The 22,338-nt window shown below is 40.1% G+C and overlaps 1 protein-coding gene across 2 annotated transcripts in view; it reads left to right on the top strand.

The window, feature by feature from the left end:
* Positions 1–321: 321 nt before the first annotated feature.
* Iswi (nucleosome-remodeling ATPase imitation SWI) overlaps positions 322–22,338 on the top strand; it is a 50,274-nt gene continuing 28,257 nt past the window's right edge. The window contains exons 1-8 of one of the 2 annotated variants that reach the window (XM_080265798.1): positions 322–442; positions 5,411–5,637; positions 7,835–7,867; positions 10,576–10,815; positions 11,743–11,884; positions 14,742–14,848; positions 16,088–16,268; positions 21,370–21,548. In XM_080265798.1, the coding sequence (XP_080121924.1) occupies positions 392–442; positions 5,411–5,637; positions 7,835–7,867; positions 10,576–10,815; positions 11,743–11,884; positions 14,742–14,848; positions 16,088–16,268; positions 21,370–21,548 (1,160 nt within the window). In that variant the 5' untranslated portion in view covers positions 322–391. The remainder of the gene's footprint in view (positions 443–5,410; positions 5,638–7,834; positions 7,868–10,575; positions 10,816–11,742; positions 11,885–14,741; positions 14,849–16,087; positions 16,269–21,369; positions 21,549–22,338) is intronic. The other variant, XM_080265799.1, reaches the window with a different exon arrangement.

Raw genomic sequence — 22,338 nt, 5'->3', positions numbered from 1 at the left:
TGCCCTCAGACACAGAAACATTACAAATATTTTAACATTTTATACAGTTTATTCAGCACATATAAAATCCACTGGAATTTTTTGTGAACCAATGCATGGCGCGCCGAATACCTCTTATTCACGGGAAGTCAGGTGTAAACAATTAACAGTATATTGTATATAAAATAAATTTGACGGTATGCTGCTTATCCATTCGTTGTAGAAACAATATCTAGATTGACGAAGGTAGAACTTAAAGATCACTTTAACAGATACCTATTATGTAAGCGGCGCAACAGTTTAGTTTTTCGTTTGATTCGGTTGTTTTGTTTGCCGGGTGCAGCGGGGGTGATTGTCGTTCCATTCTTGCTATTCTCCAGTACTCGGCAAGGAAACGCAAATATTCCTCAGAATGTCAGATAACGAAGATACCGTAGAGCCCATGGAGGTTGGGGAGAATTCCGTAAGTAGAAGCAAGTACGGGTCACACGTTCACTGTAAGAACGAAGTGAGTTGTTACAGGTTGGACGCGGGAAATTAACTGCAGTTTTCCCCTTGTGGTTTTCATTAATTACTCGCTTCTGAAGTAGTAAATTGGTTGCTGTAAGATACTTTTTCAGTATTCTAGGTTATTGGAAGCTATTCATGCTAGGTAGCCCATTACTTGCTGCTAAATATGTGAAAAGAAGTTGCTCTTGGGCATTGGAGAAGGCACTTTTTGTGTGTGTGTGTGTGTGTGAGTCTTTTGGAACGCTGTAGAGCTCCCTGTTGTAATATATATATATATTTTTACTATTTTTTTTCTTTTATAAAGTATCTCTATTTTAAAGTGTTAGGTTTAGGATGTGGAAATGTTTTGATAATAACAAGGAGTGGTAGTTGGTGGCAACCATCATCCACTCACTTGATGTAGTGCTGCCTGCTTCTTCCTTAGCCTTTATCATTCTTTTTGTGTGCCTGCCCTCCTCGCTTCCTATTTCTCCCATCATTCCTGTCACTTTCTTTCCTTTACGGGTGGCTATACATTGAGTGACAAGCCAAATGGTTTCCTGTAAGCCAAGAAACCATTTACAATGCTGGGTGGTAACCATATAACCAAACCATACGTGCTACCTTCGTGTCAACAAGTGGGTTGGTGGAGAGTTAGTGCCCCTTCCCGAGAGCTGAGCTGTTTCAAAATCTCATAAACTTTTGGAATGTGGTTGATAGTTGGGGTATACGTGAGGGCACTTAAGTTTGAAATAAAAAACTCCAATGACAACATCAGCAGCAGCCATGCAAGACATCCCAAATTTGGGGGGGCATTTGCCATTATAATTACTGTATATTGTGGCCACCCCTTGTGAGATTAAGACATCTTGTGGTAAATAGATAGATGAGGGAAAATGTGAGTGTTTGAGGCTAGAACAAAGTGTGGTAAACAAAGAAGATGGATGGATATGGTGGAGTTTGTATAGAAAGTGCGACATGGAAGTTGATGAAGCATGGGAACTGACAGGAGTTTGAGTAGGGTAGATGAATTATTGTATGCACAGGGAAGCACATGACATTTTTTTATCATTATTATTATTATTATTATTACTACTATTATTATCCATCCATCCATCCATCAATCATCATCATCATCATCATCTTTGTCCTTCTGTTCCCATATTCAAACTGGGGTTGGACATGCGATGGCTTTTCTCCACTGCTTCCTATCCTGGATTAAATCTTCTCCAATATCCAGTCTTTCCATATCCTGCGTTACAACACTTTTCCAGGTCTTCTTAGGTCTTCCTGGCATTAGACATCCCACCACCTCCACTTCCTCTGCTATTCTCACACAGTTCCCTTCCTCACTCCTCCTCATGTGACCAAACCATCTAAGCCACCTCTGCCTCAAGATGATATCAAGATCCTTCACCCTGCATCTGCTGGCTACCTCCTCACTCAAAACTCTGTCCTCCCAACTCACTCCTGCCATGTATCTTAACATTCAACAATCAGTACTCCTCAGAACCTTCACCAGTCTGCCTGTCAAAGCCTATGTTTCAGCACCATATATCAATACCGGTCTAATGCAGGCCTCATATATTATACTTCTGTGTCTCAGTGGTATGTGTTTGTTGACCAATAGGCTAGCTGTTTCCTTCCACTTTAACCATGCTGATGCCAGTCTTGTTCTAACTGATTTCTCCACCCCTGCTTCACTGTCCAGTACATCTCCTTTACTGTTATTATTATTATCCATCCATCATCCAATCCTATGTCACCCCATGAGGAGCGTAGGAACCCGGTGCTAGGCAAGTTCGTCCGGACATTTAAGATAAGAGTGAGCAGCCTGACTCACCCGTGAGTGGCATTACGTGAGCAATATACCCCAACCATTCCTTGGATATAAACCTACACAGGCTCAATCCAATTGGAGCACCTTAATTACCCACTAATCCACCAGTAGCCATAGTTTGGTTATATGGTTACCACCCAACATAGTGAATAGTTTCCTGGTGTACAGAAAATCATTTGGCTTGCACTCAGTGTAGAGTTACCCATAGGCATAAGGAAAGGAAAGAAAGACAGAAAAGGGAGTGTAAAGTCACCCATAGGCAGAAGAAAGAGGAAAGAAGAAGAGAAAGGATGGAAGATGGGAAAGGGCAGACACCCAAAGCAGCAGTACATCGAGTGAGTGGATAGTGAGCGCCCCCACCTATCTCTAATTATTATTATTATTATTGAGCCAACAGATTTACCATGGCATGCAATTTGAAGCCAATCAATAAAGAAAAATCCACTTCCCTTCAAAAGAAAATGTGCAGATAGGCCAGTGAGGCTCCACCAGGTTTCTTGGGACTTAAATACTGAGTGAATGAGTATCTGGCTTATATCACTTGTCATGTTGTTGATAGTTCCGTCTCTTTCATGTTTTTTCTTTCCTCGTTTTGTGGACTCAATTTCATCCCCTCTGTAGGTTTGGGTGGGGGGGATATTATGATGATGACATACAGTACCTGTATATTCATGCCAGTTATCCGTGATTTATACATGATTTGTTTCCAGGATTCCTCTCATTGGCTAGAAATGCATTATGTTTTTCACAGACATATAACCACGTTACTGCAACATGACATTACATTTTATTGGCAAATGTCTGAAGTCGATCAGTTTTATTGTACAATAGAGTACTTCATTGGCATTGACAGGGAGCTTACACTTGGTCATGCTGTCCACCATGGGTGGAGCAGCTGCAACATCCATCTGGGAGCCAAACTTCATATTTTCTTGCACCTCACTGTGGGGAGGACCCGGGTCTGTCTATGGTGGGGTTTGGCTGCCACAAAGGGTTACCGGATCCCTACATGGTGTATGCACTACTCTGTACCTGTAGGACAGCCCCACAGAAGCAGTTGCTTACCTGTGGTTGATGGGTTTGCCTGGCCACACAAACTGGAGTTAAGCAGCAATAACAAAATCAGTGATACATTGTTAATTTTGCACTGAGCAATACTGATGTTTTGACTTGAACAGTTTTTTAATATTGGTACAGTAAATCCCTGTTTAACATGCTTACCCTTAACACATTTTAAACCTTGAAGTTGCTAATCATCATAGGAAAACTTTTCACTCAGCACATTATTAAACATTCGGGATGTGCACTGAATGGTCAGGATTATTACAACACATTATAGTCACAATGCACGAGTCTGAAGGTTTCGTTATGGTGGCCTGGCAACCTGCCAGTCAACGATGCATCCAATTTTGGACGCATAGCTGATTGGTAGATTACCAGGGCACGATAATGAAACATTCAGACTCGTGTGCCATGACTATACAGTAGTACAGGCTTCACTGTATCACTGTTTCTTACTCATGTTTTTTTACATTTAGCATACCCACATGCACCCAGTTACAGCATACCTGTAATTCATTTTAATAATTATTTGCAGCCTTTACTGTGTGTGTGTGTGTGTGTGTGTGTGTGTGTGTGTGTGTGTGTTTAAGAACATAGTTAATCTTTCTTGCTGGAAGACAACCCTCACATAACACAATTTTCACTTAACAAAATAGTTTTGGGGCATTTTTAGGAACACACTACAGTACTAATGTAAAGTGAGGAATTACTGCACTACTTTATCTGAGACCCCTGCCAGATGCCTTACCTCATAAGGGATGGCCACAAACAAATTGCCTTCATGTTGCCCTGTCTCCCACCATTTAGCCACCCTCCCCACAGCTCATACTATCCTCTCTCATATACCTCTCCTCTCCATCCCTCTGCCTTATTCTCAGCCTCCCCCCCCCCCTCCACCTCATTCGCATACATTCTCATTAGTCTCTCAGTCTTCATCCTCTCCACATGGCCAAACCACCTCATTGTATTTCTCCTAATGTCTTCTATCACATCCACATCCAAACCGCAACACTCCTTCACTTCCTCATTTGTTAGTCTGTCTCTCTGTATAACTCCATATGCTCCTCTCGAATAACTCATTTCCACTGCTCTCACTCTTGACTTGTGTCCTTCCAACAAGGTCCAATCTTCACTTCCATATGTTAGAGGTGGTATCACAATTCTGTCATGCAGTGAGTTTTTCACTTCTATGCTCAGTTCCCTGTTTCTTATCACTGCTTTCAAGAACCAGCAACTTTTCTTCCCTGTTGTACCCTTTCAAGCACTTCATCCTCTAAACTTCCATCCTTACTCATCACACTACCCAGGTACTTGTATGCATGCACATTTTCCATTTCCTCATCATCCAGCCTCACTGTATATTCAGTGACTTCTTTTCTTTTGAAGACAATAACTTTACTCATCCCTACATTCACCTTTAGATTCTGTTTCATACACACACTCTCAAACTCATTCACCAAGCCTTGCAATTCCCCTTCTTCTTCACTTCTCAATACAATATCATCTGCAAACAACAGGAAGTTTCCAAACGCTGCTGTCTTTCAGTAGGGCCACTCCAACATGCACTGCCCTACCTTGTATCTCTTTTATAACCCCATCCATATACAGATTGAACAACCATGGGGACATGACACATCCCAGTTTCAGTCCAACATTCAGATAGGAAAATTCACTCAGTTCACCATCCACATGCACTGCAGCCATAGCACTCTCATGCATACTCTTCATGGCATGCAACAACTTCCCGTTTACTCCACACATTCGTAATATATTTCACATTCCTTGTCTATCCACTCTGTCAGACACTTTCTTGAAATCCATGAAGGCAGCATACAACTTTCCTTTCTCTAGAAACTTTTCCACTAAAGATCTAAGGATGAATATCTGATCTGCATAACCTCTTCCCCTCCTAACACCTCTTTAAAAAAAAAAAAAAAAGTGGTACTGAATTTTATAAGATACAGTGATGAGATATGTTTAATTGGTACTAATTGTACTGTGATATATGTAATTAATATACAGTATTTTTGTTGTTTGCAGAATGGATCATCTTCAGAAGAGACAACATCTTCCAGTAAGGCAGGTGGAGATTATGAAAATAAGATGGAAACTGATCGAGCCAAGAGGTTTGATTATCTCCTGAAACAGACAGAAATTTTCGCCCATTTCATGGTGGGTACGAGAGATAAGACGCCTTCCTCTCCTCTAAAGTGCAAACCTGGCCGGCCAAAGAAAGTAGACAAGGCCAGACCGTCAGTGGCCGGCGAGTGAGTATTCATGTACTGTATTTCATTGTGTGTATGATACTTTTGCACAGTCATTTATGATTACAGGAATTACTGTTTTGTAATGATCATTTTATAGTTAAGTGCTCATGTATAAGATGCTGCATCCTCGGTGTTTAGGTGACCATTGGCATCAGATGTTTCACTTATTCTCAGAAACAAATGTAACTGTTCCTCTTAATACTCATGAATATGGTGCTGATGAGGAACCTACACATGGTTGTGCTATATACCCTGACTGGAATGAAGTAACAATGGCATTCACCCTGGGGCCAAACCTCCCCATATTTCCCTGCTTCTCACTGGGGGGAAGGACTCTTGTCTGACCCTGATGAGGTGCCGTCGCGTGACAAGGGAGTGTCAGTTCATTGCGTAGTATATGTACTATACTATATCTGTAGATGGCCTCACATAAGCAGTTGCTTACTTAAAATTGACTGGTCAGCTTAACCATACACTCTTGAGTTAAGCAGGAACATGAATATCTGATCTGCATAACCTCTTCCCCTCCTAACACCTCTTAAAAAAAAAAAAAAAAAAAAAAAAAAAAAGTGGTACTGAATTTTATAAGATACATTGATGAGATATGTTTAATTGGTACTAATTGCACTGTGATATATGTAATTAATATACAGTATTTTTGTTGTTTGCAGAATTATTATTAGTTTATTATTTTCTTCTAGAGTAGCAGCAGATGCCATGAACTTAATTTAATTCTTAACATCTATAATACACATCAGAAATGACAACCCACTGTTATCCTCTCTTGTGACTAGAGGAGAAGGGAGCAAGAGTTGGTAAAAGGACATGATATGTGTTGCCCAGTGTAAGAAACATCTTTGGTAAAACTGACATTGCAGATAGTTGTACTTCCTAACTTCCTCTACCTTATGTAACTAATGAGAGTTATGTTTATTCATTGAAATTTTGACAACCAAGTTGGCCATTAAGAGGGACAGACTGAGTTAAGGAACTGTAATCCTTAATTGACAGAAGGAATTTTGGTATGATGAAATCGAAATGTGTCGCTGATGCAGATATCAGGACCAGAATCATATAGGTTTAGGTAGTTGTTGCCTGTAATGACAACTAGAGGGTCTGTTTTGTTTGAAGAGTAAGCTGAATACAACTTTAATGAGAAGTGTAATATCTTACCAGTATATAGTATGAGTAGAATGGGATGTTAAGAGGGAGGATTAACAAAAGAATAAAGTTAGTGAAATGAAAATGGTTATATGACTGTACAATATGCCATTAAGGAATAATTTTTACCTGTACTAAAATTGGAAGATAGACTTGGTGTGGAAGGTATCAGTGATGCGTGGTATGAGCAGAGGTGGATAGGATATGTCAGGAGACTGAGGGAGGATATCTAAAATTTTTAAAGTGGTACTGGGTATATGAGTATAAACATAGAGAAGAACAGGAGGACATCCAAGGCATGGGTTTAGGTGCTAGAGATAACCATACGGGTAAGGGTCTGACTAAGGAGGTATCAAAATACTGTGCAGCTCAGAGGGATGCCATAATTAAACCATAGTTTGATGATGTAGGTATAAGATATTGTATGATCAGTGCATGTATGTAATGCTAAAGGTTATGGCATACATTTGTGAATGGTGTAGTCATAGGGTGGCTGTATAGTCAAAAAACATCATGAAGTCTTAAATCCCACTATGTGTTGACACTAGAAAAAGTCCATTAACATTTACTTGATAGGGATTTCTGTCTTGCATATGAAAATGGTTGGCAGTAGCCTTGGTATTATAAGTGTACTCATTGTCTTGTTATTATTAATATAGGCAGGTGCTGTCCATCATTAAAAATTAGTTACTGTTGAGTATGGTACTGAATTTTGTTTATATTAATACAGGTTTGAACACTGTAACTGTACAATGTTGTACTTGTTGGTATGGTATGATTTTAGAAAGAATTATTCAGTTAGTCTTTTATTCCTTGCCATGGAGAAGCTTGTATAAAGAACTGTAAATGTGTTTTAAGTGTAGCTGTAAGGTTTCTGTACTGCTGTTATGTGGCTTGTATAATACTGCATGCACTTGAATTTCAGCACAAATTTCAAAGATAAACTGAGACCAGAAGCCATCCTGGTACAGTTCTATGAAAGTTGTTCCTTGTGAAGTACAGGAGTGTTGTTATATATTTACTCTTCTCTTTCTAGCCGCGCGAAGAAGTTATCCACCTCGTCTGCAGAGTAAGTCGCATTGCTTTTACCACTGCAAGCAGGTAGAATGGGATTGTTTATTTTAGTCACCTGATCAGTGTCTTCTCTGGTTGATGGGTGGTATCAGCCAGGAGCATGTTACAGTAAAACCTTTATTTGTATGAGGAAATACAGTACTATACAGTATATATGTTTTTTTTATCTTGAACAGTTGGGTATACTGTAGTGATATGACTCTCAGAAGTTGACACAACTTTGAAGCTCTTGTGCTGATGGAGGATTTACTGTATAACCTGGTGGTGGAAGCTCTCACTCTGGAATGGTTGTAGCAGTAGTTGCTGTAGGAAGTGGAAGATGACACACGAGAATCATCTGAAGCAGGGATCATCTGTCTGGTCAAGCTCTATTTATTTTCTTTTTATGGTCACAGTTTTCCTTCAGCTCACTGTAGGTAAAATCAGAATATTATTTTGTGTTATTTAGTAGTGGGAATAAATAGATTTGTTAGTGGAGAAGGGAAATGGGTGGTGCTATGAAGGCCTTAATAACAGATGTCTGTTTATGGATACTGCAAGATGATTGCATGGAGGTGTTTTAGTGCCCACATTAATGTTTGGGTGTGAGACTTCAGTGTGTTATGAGAATGAAAAATCAATAATGATCACAGTGGAAATTGGATTATGAGGACTGTGCGTAGATTGTATAGAGTGGATAGGATGGAATGATGTAATTCATGAAAGATTTGGAGTAATGCGGTCTTGACAGTAGGGTTAAAAAGAGTCTTCTAAGATGGTATGGTCATATGGAATGAGTGAATGAATGTATATGAAATGGTGGAAAGGGTATATGTTAGTGAGTTCTAAGGTGGGAGGAGACATGGTAGGCTAAGAAGAAGGTGCATGAATACAATAAATGAATGTGTAAGAAAGCAAGGTATAAAAGGTGAAGATGCAAGGGAACTGATAGGGAATTGTTCTGTGAATTATGCATAGAGGAGCACACAACAGGGTTTGGCACCCCCTTTTAACTTAGTACAGTAAAAGTCCTGTAATCCAAATCGCAGGGGACCAAGGGTCTTTTGAATTATTGTTTTTTTTTGGACTGTTGGGAGGGCCCTTTGAAAATATTAGAAATATTTTGCCTAGCTCTGGGGTCATATGCTCCTCATGGGGCGATATTGGATTGGATGATGAATGGATGGAAATGTACATGATCTTAAAATTAAATAAACATTTAAAATATGGGTTATTGTTTTTCTCACAGGAAATGCATAGACGTGTAGATGAATAGTTGCAGGCAGGTACATCCACGTCCAAGGGCAAGTCCAAACCAGATAAATCCTTAGACAAAGCCCAGAAAAATTCGAAAAATTTCTCCATGACAAAGTCGGAGTATTGGGATTTTCGGATTATTGGTGGTTGGATTGGAGGACTTTTACTGTAGTTGACACATTGACACTGGTAGGTAATGTGAAGCATGTATGTGGAAAATTAAGGGGGGGGGAGGTAAGCAGACTTAGGTGTGTTAGGTAGAGCCAAATTTCTGAAAGCTTAAATGTTGGGTGAATGAGTGTCTAGCCAGTTTTATTGAGCACGCTATTGATATTTGTTCCTCTATCATGCTTTCTTTTTCCTTGTTTTCTGAACCCTGCCTACTCGATCCTGAGATGGGAAAAATGATCAGGATGATTATGATGATTAATGTTAGAGTTGGTATGTAGTGTGAGCAAACATATGTTCCATCTTGTAGAATTTCTTTATGTCTCTTCCAGTACATTGTTGCATAGCTTTATCCTCTACTGTATTAAGCTTTCAGCAGGATCACCTAACGTTGGTATTATTTCCTTGATCACTAATTTTGTTATTTCCAATTTTCCAGTTATCATGGGAGTATGTCCTGAACTTAATGTTTGTAAGGCATTGATTTATGGTGTTTGGTAATAATAATAGGAAACATTTAGAGGATTCATTGCAGAAGTGTTGCAGGGCTGATTTGGACCAGCATGTATAGTTTTATGCAGTTTATAGGGTCATGTCTGAGCCAGTATAATTATATTTTTAAGTATTTTGCATGCTGTAATTGAACACTTCCATTGATGACTCATTTAGGGTAATGAATTTTAGTATAGTCACATTGCTGAATAAGTTAAGGATTTCCAGTGTTTTAACCCCCACAGCCAGAGTATCATATGCCTTTTTCAGTTTTGCTCTTGATAACACCAGGCAGTTTTATTCAGTTTGGAAAATACATCTCCAAGTTATAGTGGTTAGGAAGAACCTCAGTAACCCTTTCAGCCTGGATACATCTTTTTTGTTCAATACTGGCTAATGCTATATGATTTTTTTCAGTTTACATAGATGTCGTCACTCCTGATCATATTAACCCCTTGAATCAGGGGAAATGTTTTACCGTTTTACTGATGCCGCTTCCAGATAATTTCATTCAGTTTAGGGGAGACTTTGAACTGGGGTAGGTTGGGGTAGTATTCATTGACACAACTACAAAAAGGTCTCTCCAAGCTGAAAAAAATTGTTTGGAGGAAGGAAAAAGTAAATGTCATGGGATTGAAGGGGTTAAGAACTTGGGATGTTATGAGATGTGTCAATCACATATCTCTTTATATGTGGGAGTGTGTGGTACTTCATTCTGTAATCAACATTTTATCTCTATTGCCCTTTTTGTAAATGTACATAATCTTTAATGATACTGTATCGTCATTCTTTTCCACTTCCTCCCAGTCATCGCCATCGCATGACAGAGCAGGAAGAGGATGAAGAACTGTTAGCTGAATCCAACAAGTCAGCCAAAATCATTACCCGCTTTGAGGAAAGTCCCAGCTACATTGTTAATGGAGAAATGCGAGACTACCAGATCCGTGGACTCAACTGGATGATTGATCTTTATGAGAATGGTATCAATGGAATCCTGGCTGATGAGATGGGTTTGGGCAAGACTCTCCAGACAATCTCACTGCTTGGGTAATTTACCCTAAAGTTTTGTGTTTTCTTAACGTGTTTACCCAAAAGTAACTTTGAAATTGTTCCGTCATCCTTCAAGTGTGGGGAGAGTGATAGTAGATGGTGACAGAAGTACAAGTGTCATAGGTTGTGCATTAACAATTCATATTTCAAACACAAGTGAGCATATAGATATACATATTACAGAGAGACTGGTGAGAATGTTTGAAAGGATCGTGATTGATAATGTGTTTGTATAAAGATGCCCGTGAATGATGTTGGAATGAAAGCAGTGGTAGTACAGTATGGATTGTGAAGGTGAGAGGAGGTATGATAGGCCAGAAAGAAGATGGATAGATAAGGTAAATGTGAGAAAGTGAGGTATAGAAGATGAAAAAGGAAAAGAATTGACACAGGATTGAAATGAGTGAAATATGAATAAGTGGAGGGGTACAGTCAGTGACAAAAGATAGCCTAATACTGTAATTTTTCTCTTCACACTTTCTTCACCTGGCAGTTATTCCTAGGCTGTGAGAGGCCTCTTGTGTTTCTCTGTCCATAGATGAAACACTTTGGTATGATGCATCAGGGAGAAAAGTGACTGATGTGCTCTCAATGTGAAGTAGATGCAGTAGAATGGTGGATGAGTGTGATAACTTACTAACCCCCCCCCCTCCCTTTTTTTTTCCCCACAGATTTTGATGACAATTAAGATTCAACAAAATATGTCCAGATGATTTTGCGTGCGAGGGTGAGTGACGATTTCAGAGGCTTGAATGATAGTGCAGTGTATATCACCGGACACTATTGATAACTCTGCTTCTATATTTTATCTTTTCTGTTTATGAAAATAACGTTGACAAAATGGAACTGGGGCTAAGGATGGCTGTGGTATTTAGAGATTAGGATGATGATGGTTTTAATTGGTATAGTTTTCTTCACTTCAAGGTACATGAAGCACTTCCGCAACATTCCTGGTCCCCACATGGTGATTGTTCCCAAGTCCACGCTGCGTAACTGGGAGAATGAGTTCAAAAGGTGGTGCCCAACCCTGCGAGCTGTCTGTCTCATTGGTGACCAGGAAACCAGGGTTAGTGGCCATTTATAGGAAGCATCACTGACTGACTGACTGTTTCTGCCATACAATGACTATGTGGACATCCTGGTTTGATCCCCCCCCCCTTTAGGTGTTCGTGCCTTAAAGTATTCCTTTCTTCCTTGAGACTTTTGGCAGAGATGTGGCAGGGTTACATGCGGTAGTAAGTTTAAATGTTCAAATTAGTACACTGTGTTGCCTGTGTAGATAGATGTGTTTATTCATTATTACGTTTATTCTTACACTACAGTGCTTCCATGGAAGTGGCAAGTCATCACAAGGGAAAGAAATACCCGGGGGCAACTTTATGTGTTTGCCAGTACAGCATTTCTTTGTAAAAGTTTGGTGTGCAGATTGAAAACATAACAATGACTATTCTTCACCAGTTTTTATTATTAACTGACCATCCACTCACTCGATGTAGTGCTACTTTCGAGTGTTTGCTCTTTCCCCTCTTCCATCCTTCTTTTCTTCATCCTCGTCTTTCATTCCTTCATTCTTTCCTTGTCCTGCCTACGGGTGACATTACTCTCCCTGTTCTGTCTTTCTTTCGTTCATTCTTTCCTCTTCCTTCTGCCTGTGGGTGACTCTACATTGAATGACAAGCCAAATTGTTTCCTGTACACCAGGAAACCATTTACTATGCTGGGTGGTAACCATATAACCAAATTTTGGCGCCTGGTGGTTTAGTGGGTAATTACGGCACCCCAGTCGGATTGAGCCGGTAAAGGTTTATATCCAAGGGGTGTTTGGGGTTTATTGCTCTGTAATGCCACTCAGAGATGAGTGAGGCTGGTCACTCTCATCTTAAATGTCAGGACCAACTTGCCTAACCCTGGGCTCCTACGTTCCTCATGGGGCAATGTAGGATTGGATGATGGGGAAAAGAGAATAAATCTCCTGTTCTTTGGGGTCAGAACTGTACAATTTTGATGAGGGACTTGTTAGTGTGAATATTAAGTTCATGGCTTAACCCTTTCAGGTCTCAAATAGGTCCCAAGGTCACGTTTGACGCATGCATTTTTTGGAAAAAAAATCAGGGTTTGCAAATAAAGAAAAAAATATCATTTTCATGCACAAGGAAGTATTACACATCTGCCTATAACATTAGAGCTCTAGTCGCCATACAAGTGCTGCAAAAATGATGGGAAGTTGCGTATCACTTGGTGTGTAGTAGCGTGGTGAGTATTGCTGTCTCAGTGGGTATGTGATTTCTTGGTGTGTAGGCAACATGATTGCATAGTTTGTTTCCATGTTTTTCCATAAAAAAACAGTGCACTGATATATGTACTGTACATTATATCTCACAAGAAAAACATATTGCAAACAAATATTCTTTTGCTAAATGATCTGTCTAATACCAAAATAGTAAAAAAATATTGCCAGATCAACAGTATAATAGAACCAATACGTGCAACCCAACTCTCCACCATGATTAGCTCTTCCCATACTGTGTAAACTAAAATATTGTGATCTACACATGCCTGGTAGAAGCAGAGCAGTCTGTGGAGTGGCTTGTATCCTTATTTCATTCACCATCCTCATGTAGCAGTTTTCATTCATGCCTAAATATGCTGCCACGGGAGTGGCTAGGGGACCCCTAGCAAGAGAGCCACTATAGTGGCCAGGAGACCTGAAAGGGTTAATGAGATTTGTTGGCACGATCCTATGCATGGAAAATATGTGAACTTCACTGGCAGTTGAAATACAGTACCAGGTATCTAACTTTTTTTCAGTGGAGGGGGAATACATCATCATCATCTAATCATAATTACCATTATTGTCTGTATTGGTATTTTCTTGGATGTCAGAATGTCTGACATTGTTCAAGTTCTGGGCCAAGAATCATCAGTGCTTCCATTCTCTTGGCTTGTCAGCATGTTCACCATCCCCTTGTTATGATATTACCAACATGAGTACCTTGGTTTGGTAAAGTGGGGTTACTACCACTTTTACCAACATTGTGGCAGTAAGTTGCTGATGAATCTGGCCTCTGGATGGTTATTAGGTGGCTTCATTGGGCAGAGAGAGGAGCATGAGAGAGATGTTGAACTATAAGCATGGTAGCTAGCCATGCAATTATCGCTCTGAAGCAGGGAACTCTGCCAAAGGGCCATAAGCTATGACTCCCACAGTATCAGATGTCTGGGAAATTAAAACTAACTTGTATCTGCGTGGGATATGTACTTTTTTTTATTGATACCTTTACTTCATTCATAGGTAGTAAAATATGCAAGGATGATGATGATGATATAGCTGGGACCAAATTAAGTTCATTCTTTCATCTAATACAGTGTTGCCTTATGAGAAGCATAGGAGCCCGTTGCTAGGCAACTTCATCCTGACATTTAAGATGAGAGTGACCAGCCTCACTCATCACTAAGTGGCATTACCTGAGCAATAAACCCCAACCACCTCTTGGGTATAAATGTGCACCGGCTTCATCCGATTGAAGCGCCCTAATTACCCACAAAACCACCAGATGCCATAATTTGGTTATTTGGTTACCTTCATCATAGTAAATGGTGTGCTGGTGTACAGGAAGCCATTTGGCTTGTCTCTCAGTGTAGAGTCACTTGTAGACAGAAAGAACAGTAAAGAATGAAGGAAACAAAGACAGAAGAGGAAGGAAGGAAGAGTGAAAGGGCATGCACCTGAGAGCAACACTACATCGAGTGAGTGTATGGTGAGTGGCCCCATCAACCACTAAGGATATATAATACCAGACGAAACTGCAATATAGTATTATATTTACTTAACCACTCAGACTGTGCAAGTCCTGTACCTGTACTTTGTTATTTTTATAATTTCCTTCACCCATTATGAATTACCAATATCTTTCACTTTTCAGGCCACCTTCATAAGGGAGGTAATGATGCCAGGAGAGTGGGATGTATGCATCACCTCCTATGAGATGTGCATCAGGGAAAAGTCTGTCTTCAAAAAGTTCAATTGGAGGTGAGCTTCATAAAAATTTCTGTTTTTATAGCCACTGTGCTCAGGCGACATCCTATCTCATTCCTGCTGCTGCAAAACAGTCTTATTCAGCTTACAAGGGATTCATGCTTTACTAGCCCCTTCACTACTAGAGAGCTTTTTCAAGTTTATGAAAATCAGCTCTTGGTAGCTTAATACTGTTATCAGAGTGAAGGGGTTTAATTAGGCTCTGGCTGAAACAGTGCTTGAGAGGAAGATTCCAACTCGGGGTGGATCATGGCCACTATCAGTTTCTTTTTCATCACCTCATCCATGTAATGAAATGCTACTCTTATGTTATTCAGAGATTATACTTCACCCTAACAATCTTCTTAATGTATTTTTTGGGTGACAAATTATCCAGGACCAGCACTCCCAAGGCCTTCTCTTCTCTCGCCTTTGTGATTGGTTCATTACCCATCAGATAATTCAGTGATTGTCTCTTGGCACTTTTACCATTTCCATGATCATCATCATCATCATCCGGACCTCCTTTCCCACCCTAGGGCAGGGTGAGGAGTAGCTATTTCCAGACAGCTCAAATTTGCCCAATCCAATGGGCCACGCTTCCATTTGCTCATTGTTCAGTCCCCTGGAATCCTGGCTCTATCGGATACGCCGAAAACATTCACCACTTTCTGAAGCTTCGCATAATATTTCCAATATATCAAATTATTTTTGCATTGAATTTCAATTCCCACATCCAGCTCCACTCACGAATCCCATCAAGGTCCTCCTGCAGTATTTTACAGTCTTCTTCAGCATCCACTTTCCTCATGATCTTTGCATCACCAGCATACAGACTAGCATAACTGTTCATCTCATCTGTCATATTGTTTACGTAAATCAGGAACATTATGGGCACTAACACTGAGCCCTGTTGCTTCCCTCCGTCCAGATATCCTTGTCCTTCATTACTGTCCTCATTTGCCAGTCTCTCAAGTTCCAGCTGGATGAGACTGCAAGTACATACTTTTGAGGGATGGTTAAGGTGTATTGCTCACACAGTGCCACTCAGGGATGAGTCTGACCTTTAAAATTGGAACAGAGCAGCCTAGTCCCAGACCCCTATGCTCCTGATGGAACAGAAAAGGATTGGATGATGGATGAATACTCTGTACGGTAGTCATGAGTATTGTGTCCACATGCGGTGTATGAATGGTTAAAAACCATGACAAGTTATGTAGTTTTCAAACATTTGTTAAGCTAAGCATTTTTCAGGTACATGGTCATTGATGAGGCTCATCGTATTAAAAATGAGAAAAGCAAACTGTCAGAAATTGTGCGAGAGTTTAGAACAGCCAACCGACTGCTTCTGACTGGAACACCCCTTCAAAACAACCTCCATGAACTGTGGTCTCTCCTCAATTTCCTTCTTCCTGAAGTCTTCAGCTCATCTGAAGTAAGTTTATACTCTTTATCTTGATCTTTTCTGAATGTTGATTGTTGTGTTTGCTGATGCAGTTTTATCATCTTAGCTAACTTTTGCACTGGTTTATGAATTTAGTGGTTGATAATCATTTTTTCACCCTGGTGATGTCATTTTCATTTTGCTCTTGCTATCTCATGAATATATTAACTAATTTTAAGATATATATGTCAAACTTCAGGGGTTATATGTAGCCTTAATAGACTCCTTCAGTATGAGGTGCTGCCCAAAAGTTCCCAGAATTTGCAAGCAGGTGGAAACCATTTGTCGTACAATGTGTGGATGCTAGGTGGCAGTGCACTCACCCTTTGTTTGTTAGTGTGTCAAGTGGTGTTGTGCAAGGTTGATGCATTCACTGGATGTATATGCTTTTTCATTTTGTGTTTGGGTTAGTTTGCGAATTTTGTGATTTAAAAAAATGGAGGATGTGAAAGAGCAGTGTGTGTGCATCGTTTTGTTTGAAACTTGGGAAGAATGTGGCAAAAACTCATAAAATAGTAAAACAAGCATTTGATGACAGTGCTGTGGGGGTTACACAAACCAACGACTGGTTGAAGTGTTTTAAAATGGATGAACATCAGCAGATGACATTGCACATTCTGGTTGTCCTTCTGCCAGTTCGGCTCCTGACAATGTGGCCAAAGTTCATGCAGCCAACCTCGAAAATCACAGGAGGACAGGCCACGATGTTTGTGACATTGTTAACCTATCGTATGGAACTGGGTACAGTAATCCCGCATATTTCGCGGTAGTTACGTTCTTGTAACCCCCGCGAAAATTCAATTCCGCGAATACTCTATTAACATTTGAAAACTTGCACTTATGTCCACCATGCTGCCCATCACACAGTCCATGTCCATACTGATTGCGAGACAATTCGCCGTCAGACAATTCCCCGTCAAAACATGGACGATTCCCCTTCAGAACAATTCGCACCCTGGACGACTCCCCGCCATTCTATAAATATACTAATCAATACTTTCATCAATATACTTATTATTAATTAATCAATACTTTAATAACTATATTTCAGGGGGATCCAGCAAAGTCTATGTTCAGTAGCGTAGGTTCTGGATATTATTTATTAGTTGCACCTTTAGTCAATAATTAACTTGTTTCTTCCTCGCTGTAGTCGCCTTTGAATTATATTCTAGCGTCACCCATAGCTATCTTCATTAATGAAGGCGAATTGTATTGTGTTTGTTGTGACTGCGAATTGTCCCGAAACCTCCATACTCATCCCGAAATACCTTCTTACAAGATTGAAAGCACATACTCCATTATGAAGGAAAAACGTAAACACCGTACTGTAATACACAATTATCTACACATTTATTCACAAAACAGTACAAAATAAAAAGATGCATTAACTGGTGATAGCAAACACTCGCACGGTCGTTTCTTAGCTTGTCCAGTAACACAATTTTCTCTGCTAAGGTCATAACTTGATCGTTTTGTCCCTTTGGAGTTCTTACTAATTGTATTATTAGCCTTTGGTGAGGCTGGCTTACGTCCTGGGGCCATGTGGAAAGCAAGTGGGAGGCAAGAGGCTCATATCATAGTGTGGTTACAACCACAACAACCACTTACGGCAGTCAGGCGTGGACTGAAGACTGCGGGGCAGAGAGCAGTGTTGCCATATCCAAACAACGAAATTATGCTAGGGCAATGAAAAAATTATGCTAGATTGAGCATATTTGTTCCAAGTAAAAAATGAATTATGCTAACTTGAAGCTAAATGATAAAATTCTATACATATTCGTGCAACATATTAATTATGTATTGTTTACTATGAAAATATTAAAATGAACCTACATACAGTAAGAGGATAAATATCGGTATCTACCCATACTGCTTTTTCCCACGAAACTTACGTTTTTCTGATGGATTTTGATGTGATTCGTTCGATTTTGAGCATCATTTCCGTCGGAAATAACCAGATTTTGAGATATGACCCCCCCCCATCCCCTTGAAATAATGAGGGATCTTTGGGGAATCGGGGGTTATAGGGAGGGGGGGAAACACAGAAAATAGTCATTTCCGACTGAAATGAAGCTGAAAATCGAATGAATCATACCAAAACCCATCGGAAAAACCTAGGTTTCATGGGTAAAGTACAAAGCTCAAACTTATCCTAACCTAACCGAACCAAACCGAACCTAACCTAAAACCTAACCTAACCTAACCTAACCTAACCTAATCCAACCTAACCTAACCTAACCTAATCCAACCCAACCAAGCCCAGACTGAAAGTAACCAACTATTCAAACATCTTACCTTATTCGTCTCTCTCTCTCTCTCTCTCTCTCTCTCTGATTTGTAGCTTTTATAAAATTATTCTAAAAATATTCCATTCCATTCTAAATTATGCTAGAATGATTCTAAAACTTCTAATATGCTAAAAAATATTCCAGACTCGAAAATTTGATCAAAATTATGCTAAAAGAATAAAATTATGCTAGATATGGTAACACTGGCAGAGGGGCCACGGGAAAGGGACAGAGGGTGGCGTGAGTTTACCGCGCTACAATTGGAAGCTGCGGGAATTTGATTTTTTTTTTTTTTTTTATGTATATTCAAGGATATTTTTGTTGAACTTATTAATGCTAAGAAAATCCGCGAGAGGGCAAAACCGTAGACAAAAAATCCGCAAAAAATGCGGGATTACTGTACTAAGTTTGTCCCGAGGCTCCTGACTGACGAGCAAGTGTCATTACTGGTGATGAAAGCTGGGTTTACAGATACGACCCAGAAGATGGGCTCTTCCACTGCAACAATCATTGCAGTGGAAGAGCCCATCTTCCCCGTGACCAAAGAAGGCACGTAATTTTGAGCAGTGTGAAGTCAATACTCATCACTTTCGTCGACATTGAGGACATTGTTCATAGCTTCCTCAAGGACAGGCCATCAGTGCATAGCTCTACTGTGACGTTTTGAGATGGCTCCGGGAAGGTGCGAGGCAAAAACGTCCAGACGAGTGGCACACAAACAAATGGGTGCTTCACCATGACAATGTACCCTCTCGCACAACCCTAGTTGTTGAGCAGTTCTTGGCCTTAAAAAAAAAAAAAATAAAAAAAATAAAAAAAAAAAAAAAAAAAAAAATCCTTCACCTCTCTGTATGCACTAGATTTGTCTCCCTGTAATTTTGTCCTCTTTCCTAAAATGAAAATCCAGCTGAAAGGACAAAGATTTGACACCATTGAGAAGATCCAGAAGGAATCTAAGAAGGTCCTTAACAAGCTGATGCTCAAGGTCTTCCAGAATGTGTTCAAATCATGAGAGAAGCACAGGGATTGAAGTCTACATGTCCGAGGAGACTACAGTAAACTCTATTTTATCCATTTTGATTCAGCCAAACCTGACGGCATGTAAAATGAAATGCTGGATATTGCATATCTGGTGCAACATTCGGCTTTGAGTCAGATATTGTAATTCAGTCCATCTCGACCCTCTATCCTAAAAACTCTACCATGAGTAAAAGATTAAAACTAAGCATATGGTATTAAAAAAATACAGTAATGATACAGTACAGTGATACAGTATTGTACATATTGTACTATTGTATGTACTCACCAAGTATTGGCATCAATGGGGAGGAACAGCACTGGGGAGTTTGCAGTCTTAAACAGTACAGTACAGTACACAGTACAGCACAGGGGTAGTTTAACAATCACAGTAGAGCACTAGGTCACGAGCACTGACAGGCCGTTAGCTTATGCAGTACTGCACAGTAGCTTAAACATAGGACACCACAGAGTTAGTCAGAACACCAGGGTTTGGTGACCGCATGGTCAGAACACCGGAAGCACACGGGCACGCCTTGTCTCAACGACATCCTCAGGTGAGAATGTGAGCGTGGTGGTGTTTTTGGCACTCCGGATAAGCCACGCCCATGTCATATTCTGATTGGCTGGCACATAGCGGGTGCTTTTATTAGCTCCCCATTTTTGGGATTTCCCCTGGAACAGGTTCACTACTGCTTATGAGCCAATCGAGACCCCTCAGCGCCAGATATTGCATTGGATCACCGGTTAAGTCTTGTTTCAGTGCCGGATGTTTTATAAAAATTGCTGGATATTGCGTTAGCCCCTGCGTGCTGGAGGTTGGTATGGATCAACACAAAATGGGTGGATGGAGACTGCCAGGTGTTGGTATGAACCACAAATGTAGTCCTGCCACAGTTTGAAGTGGCCATCATTTGATCTCGTCAGCAAAGGGTAGGGAGAGACTCCCGCTACCCGATACAAGCATACCTCAGTCTTCTCTGTGACATAGCCAGATGCTGATCGATGTTTTCTGAAACCTCCTCGTCTGATTCCGTTCCCAGCTCACATGGACTCCTTGCCTCATCCACTCCTGCCAATCCTTTTCCCAAGGATACTAGGAAAGGGCACAGTGATAATGTCATAGGGCATGCCTTGAATGCCACCTTGTCTACCTGTAGTTTATCTAGTAGTGGAGGAGTTACCACGTTGAGAACAAAGCCAGAGTTGGGGCCACTCACACAAGTGCAAAGACATCCTGCTTCAAGCACCAAAAGTTAATCATCTTCACGTCCTTAGTCATCAACATGACCACCTGCAGACCTGGGAATGCTTTGATTCGCAAGAAGAAGAGTCGATGAGTACTGTAATATGGTTTTTAATTTGTTTCCCTAACTGTTATACTTTCCCAGATATGAAGGTTTGAAAAAGGGCTATTTTGGGAAACATTGCTGTAGGGAGAGGGTGGCTGTGTCAAAAAATCTGTGGCATCTAAGGGTTGATAGAGCCAAGATGGCTTTGCCGCATGTTGCATGGACTTGATATTGTGATGATGGATAATTGAGAGTTTACTGTACTTTGAAGGGGACAGTGGTGATTATGACGATGTAAGTTTTTTTTCTTTTAGTCAGATTTGGAGAACTTTTGGGTAGCACTTTGTTTTTTGTTTTGTTTTTGTTTTTGGTCAAGGAAAAATAAACTGAAAAGGACATCATCCAGATAAGGGGGTTAGTTATCACTTGGAATAACTCAAAACGTTCTTCCAAGCTGTGACATCTTAAAACTTACAACTTTATCCCTTCTCTTAGGACTTTGACTCCTGGTTCAACACAAACAACTGCCTCGGTGATGCCACACTGGTGGAACGTCTGCATACAGTTCTGAGACCATTCTTGCTCAGGCGTCTTAAGTCTGATGTAGAAAAGCGACTACTGCCAAAGAAGGAGACCAAAATTTATATACAGCTAACCAAAATGCAGCGTGAGTGGTAAGTAATGGCTATGTGTATATATCTGTATCTATATATATATTTATCTATCTATCTGTCTGTCCATATACACAGTAAAACCTTGATGTAATGGACTACAATAGACCGGAAATTGCTTTTATCGGACTCGAGGAGCTACCAGACTAAATTCCCATGTATAGGAAAAAGTCCGATAAAGCCAGAAGCAGTCAGGACTTGCTGACCACTTCAGCTATGTTCATCACAATAGGGTTAATAAAAGACATGTTTATCAGTGTACAGTACAGTATTATTATATATATTATACCATTTGGTTAATGTAGTGAAGTTATAACAGTACAGTACCGCAATGGAAGTCAAAACATTTAAAAAACTGTTCATGTGATCCGGACTAATGTCTGATATATCGGAAAAAGTCCAGATTAGCAGGGGGAAGTCTGGATGTCGCTTTTATCGGAATTTCACATTTTTCGGAATGGTTTAGGCCCCAATTAGTCCATTATAGTGAGGTCTTACTGTATATATTTTGTCTGTGTATCCATCTATGTATATTAGGGTGGTTCGAAAAAATTTTTGTCCTTCAAATATTTCTCCACAGGTTGTTTTCATGTTTTACAGTCTGTATAGCCTTTCTGCAAAATTTGGTGCTATTCTATGAAAAATTAGAGGTTGCCCAACTTGGCACTACTCCTACATTCAGCTACTTTGTCCAGAAAACAGTGACTGATTTTCATAATGCACATAACATTTATTGCAACTTTCAAAACAAAATACATACAGAATATCTAAATGTGACCATGAAGTTCTTTCA

This window comes from Coenobita brevimanus, chromosome 16, assembly GCF_032717465.1.
Source record: "Coenobita brevimanus isolate Jiangsu-jjx chromosome 16, ASM3271746v2, whole genome shotgun sequence".
In the NCBI taxonomy this organism is placed as follows: Eukaryota; Metazoa; Arthropoda; class Malacostraca; order Decapoda; family Coenobitidae; genus Coenobita; species Coenobita brevimanus.
Note: the sequence above shows the minus strand (reverse complement) of the source record. Positions and strands in the feature narration are given on the sequence as shown.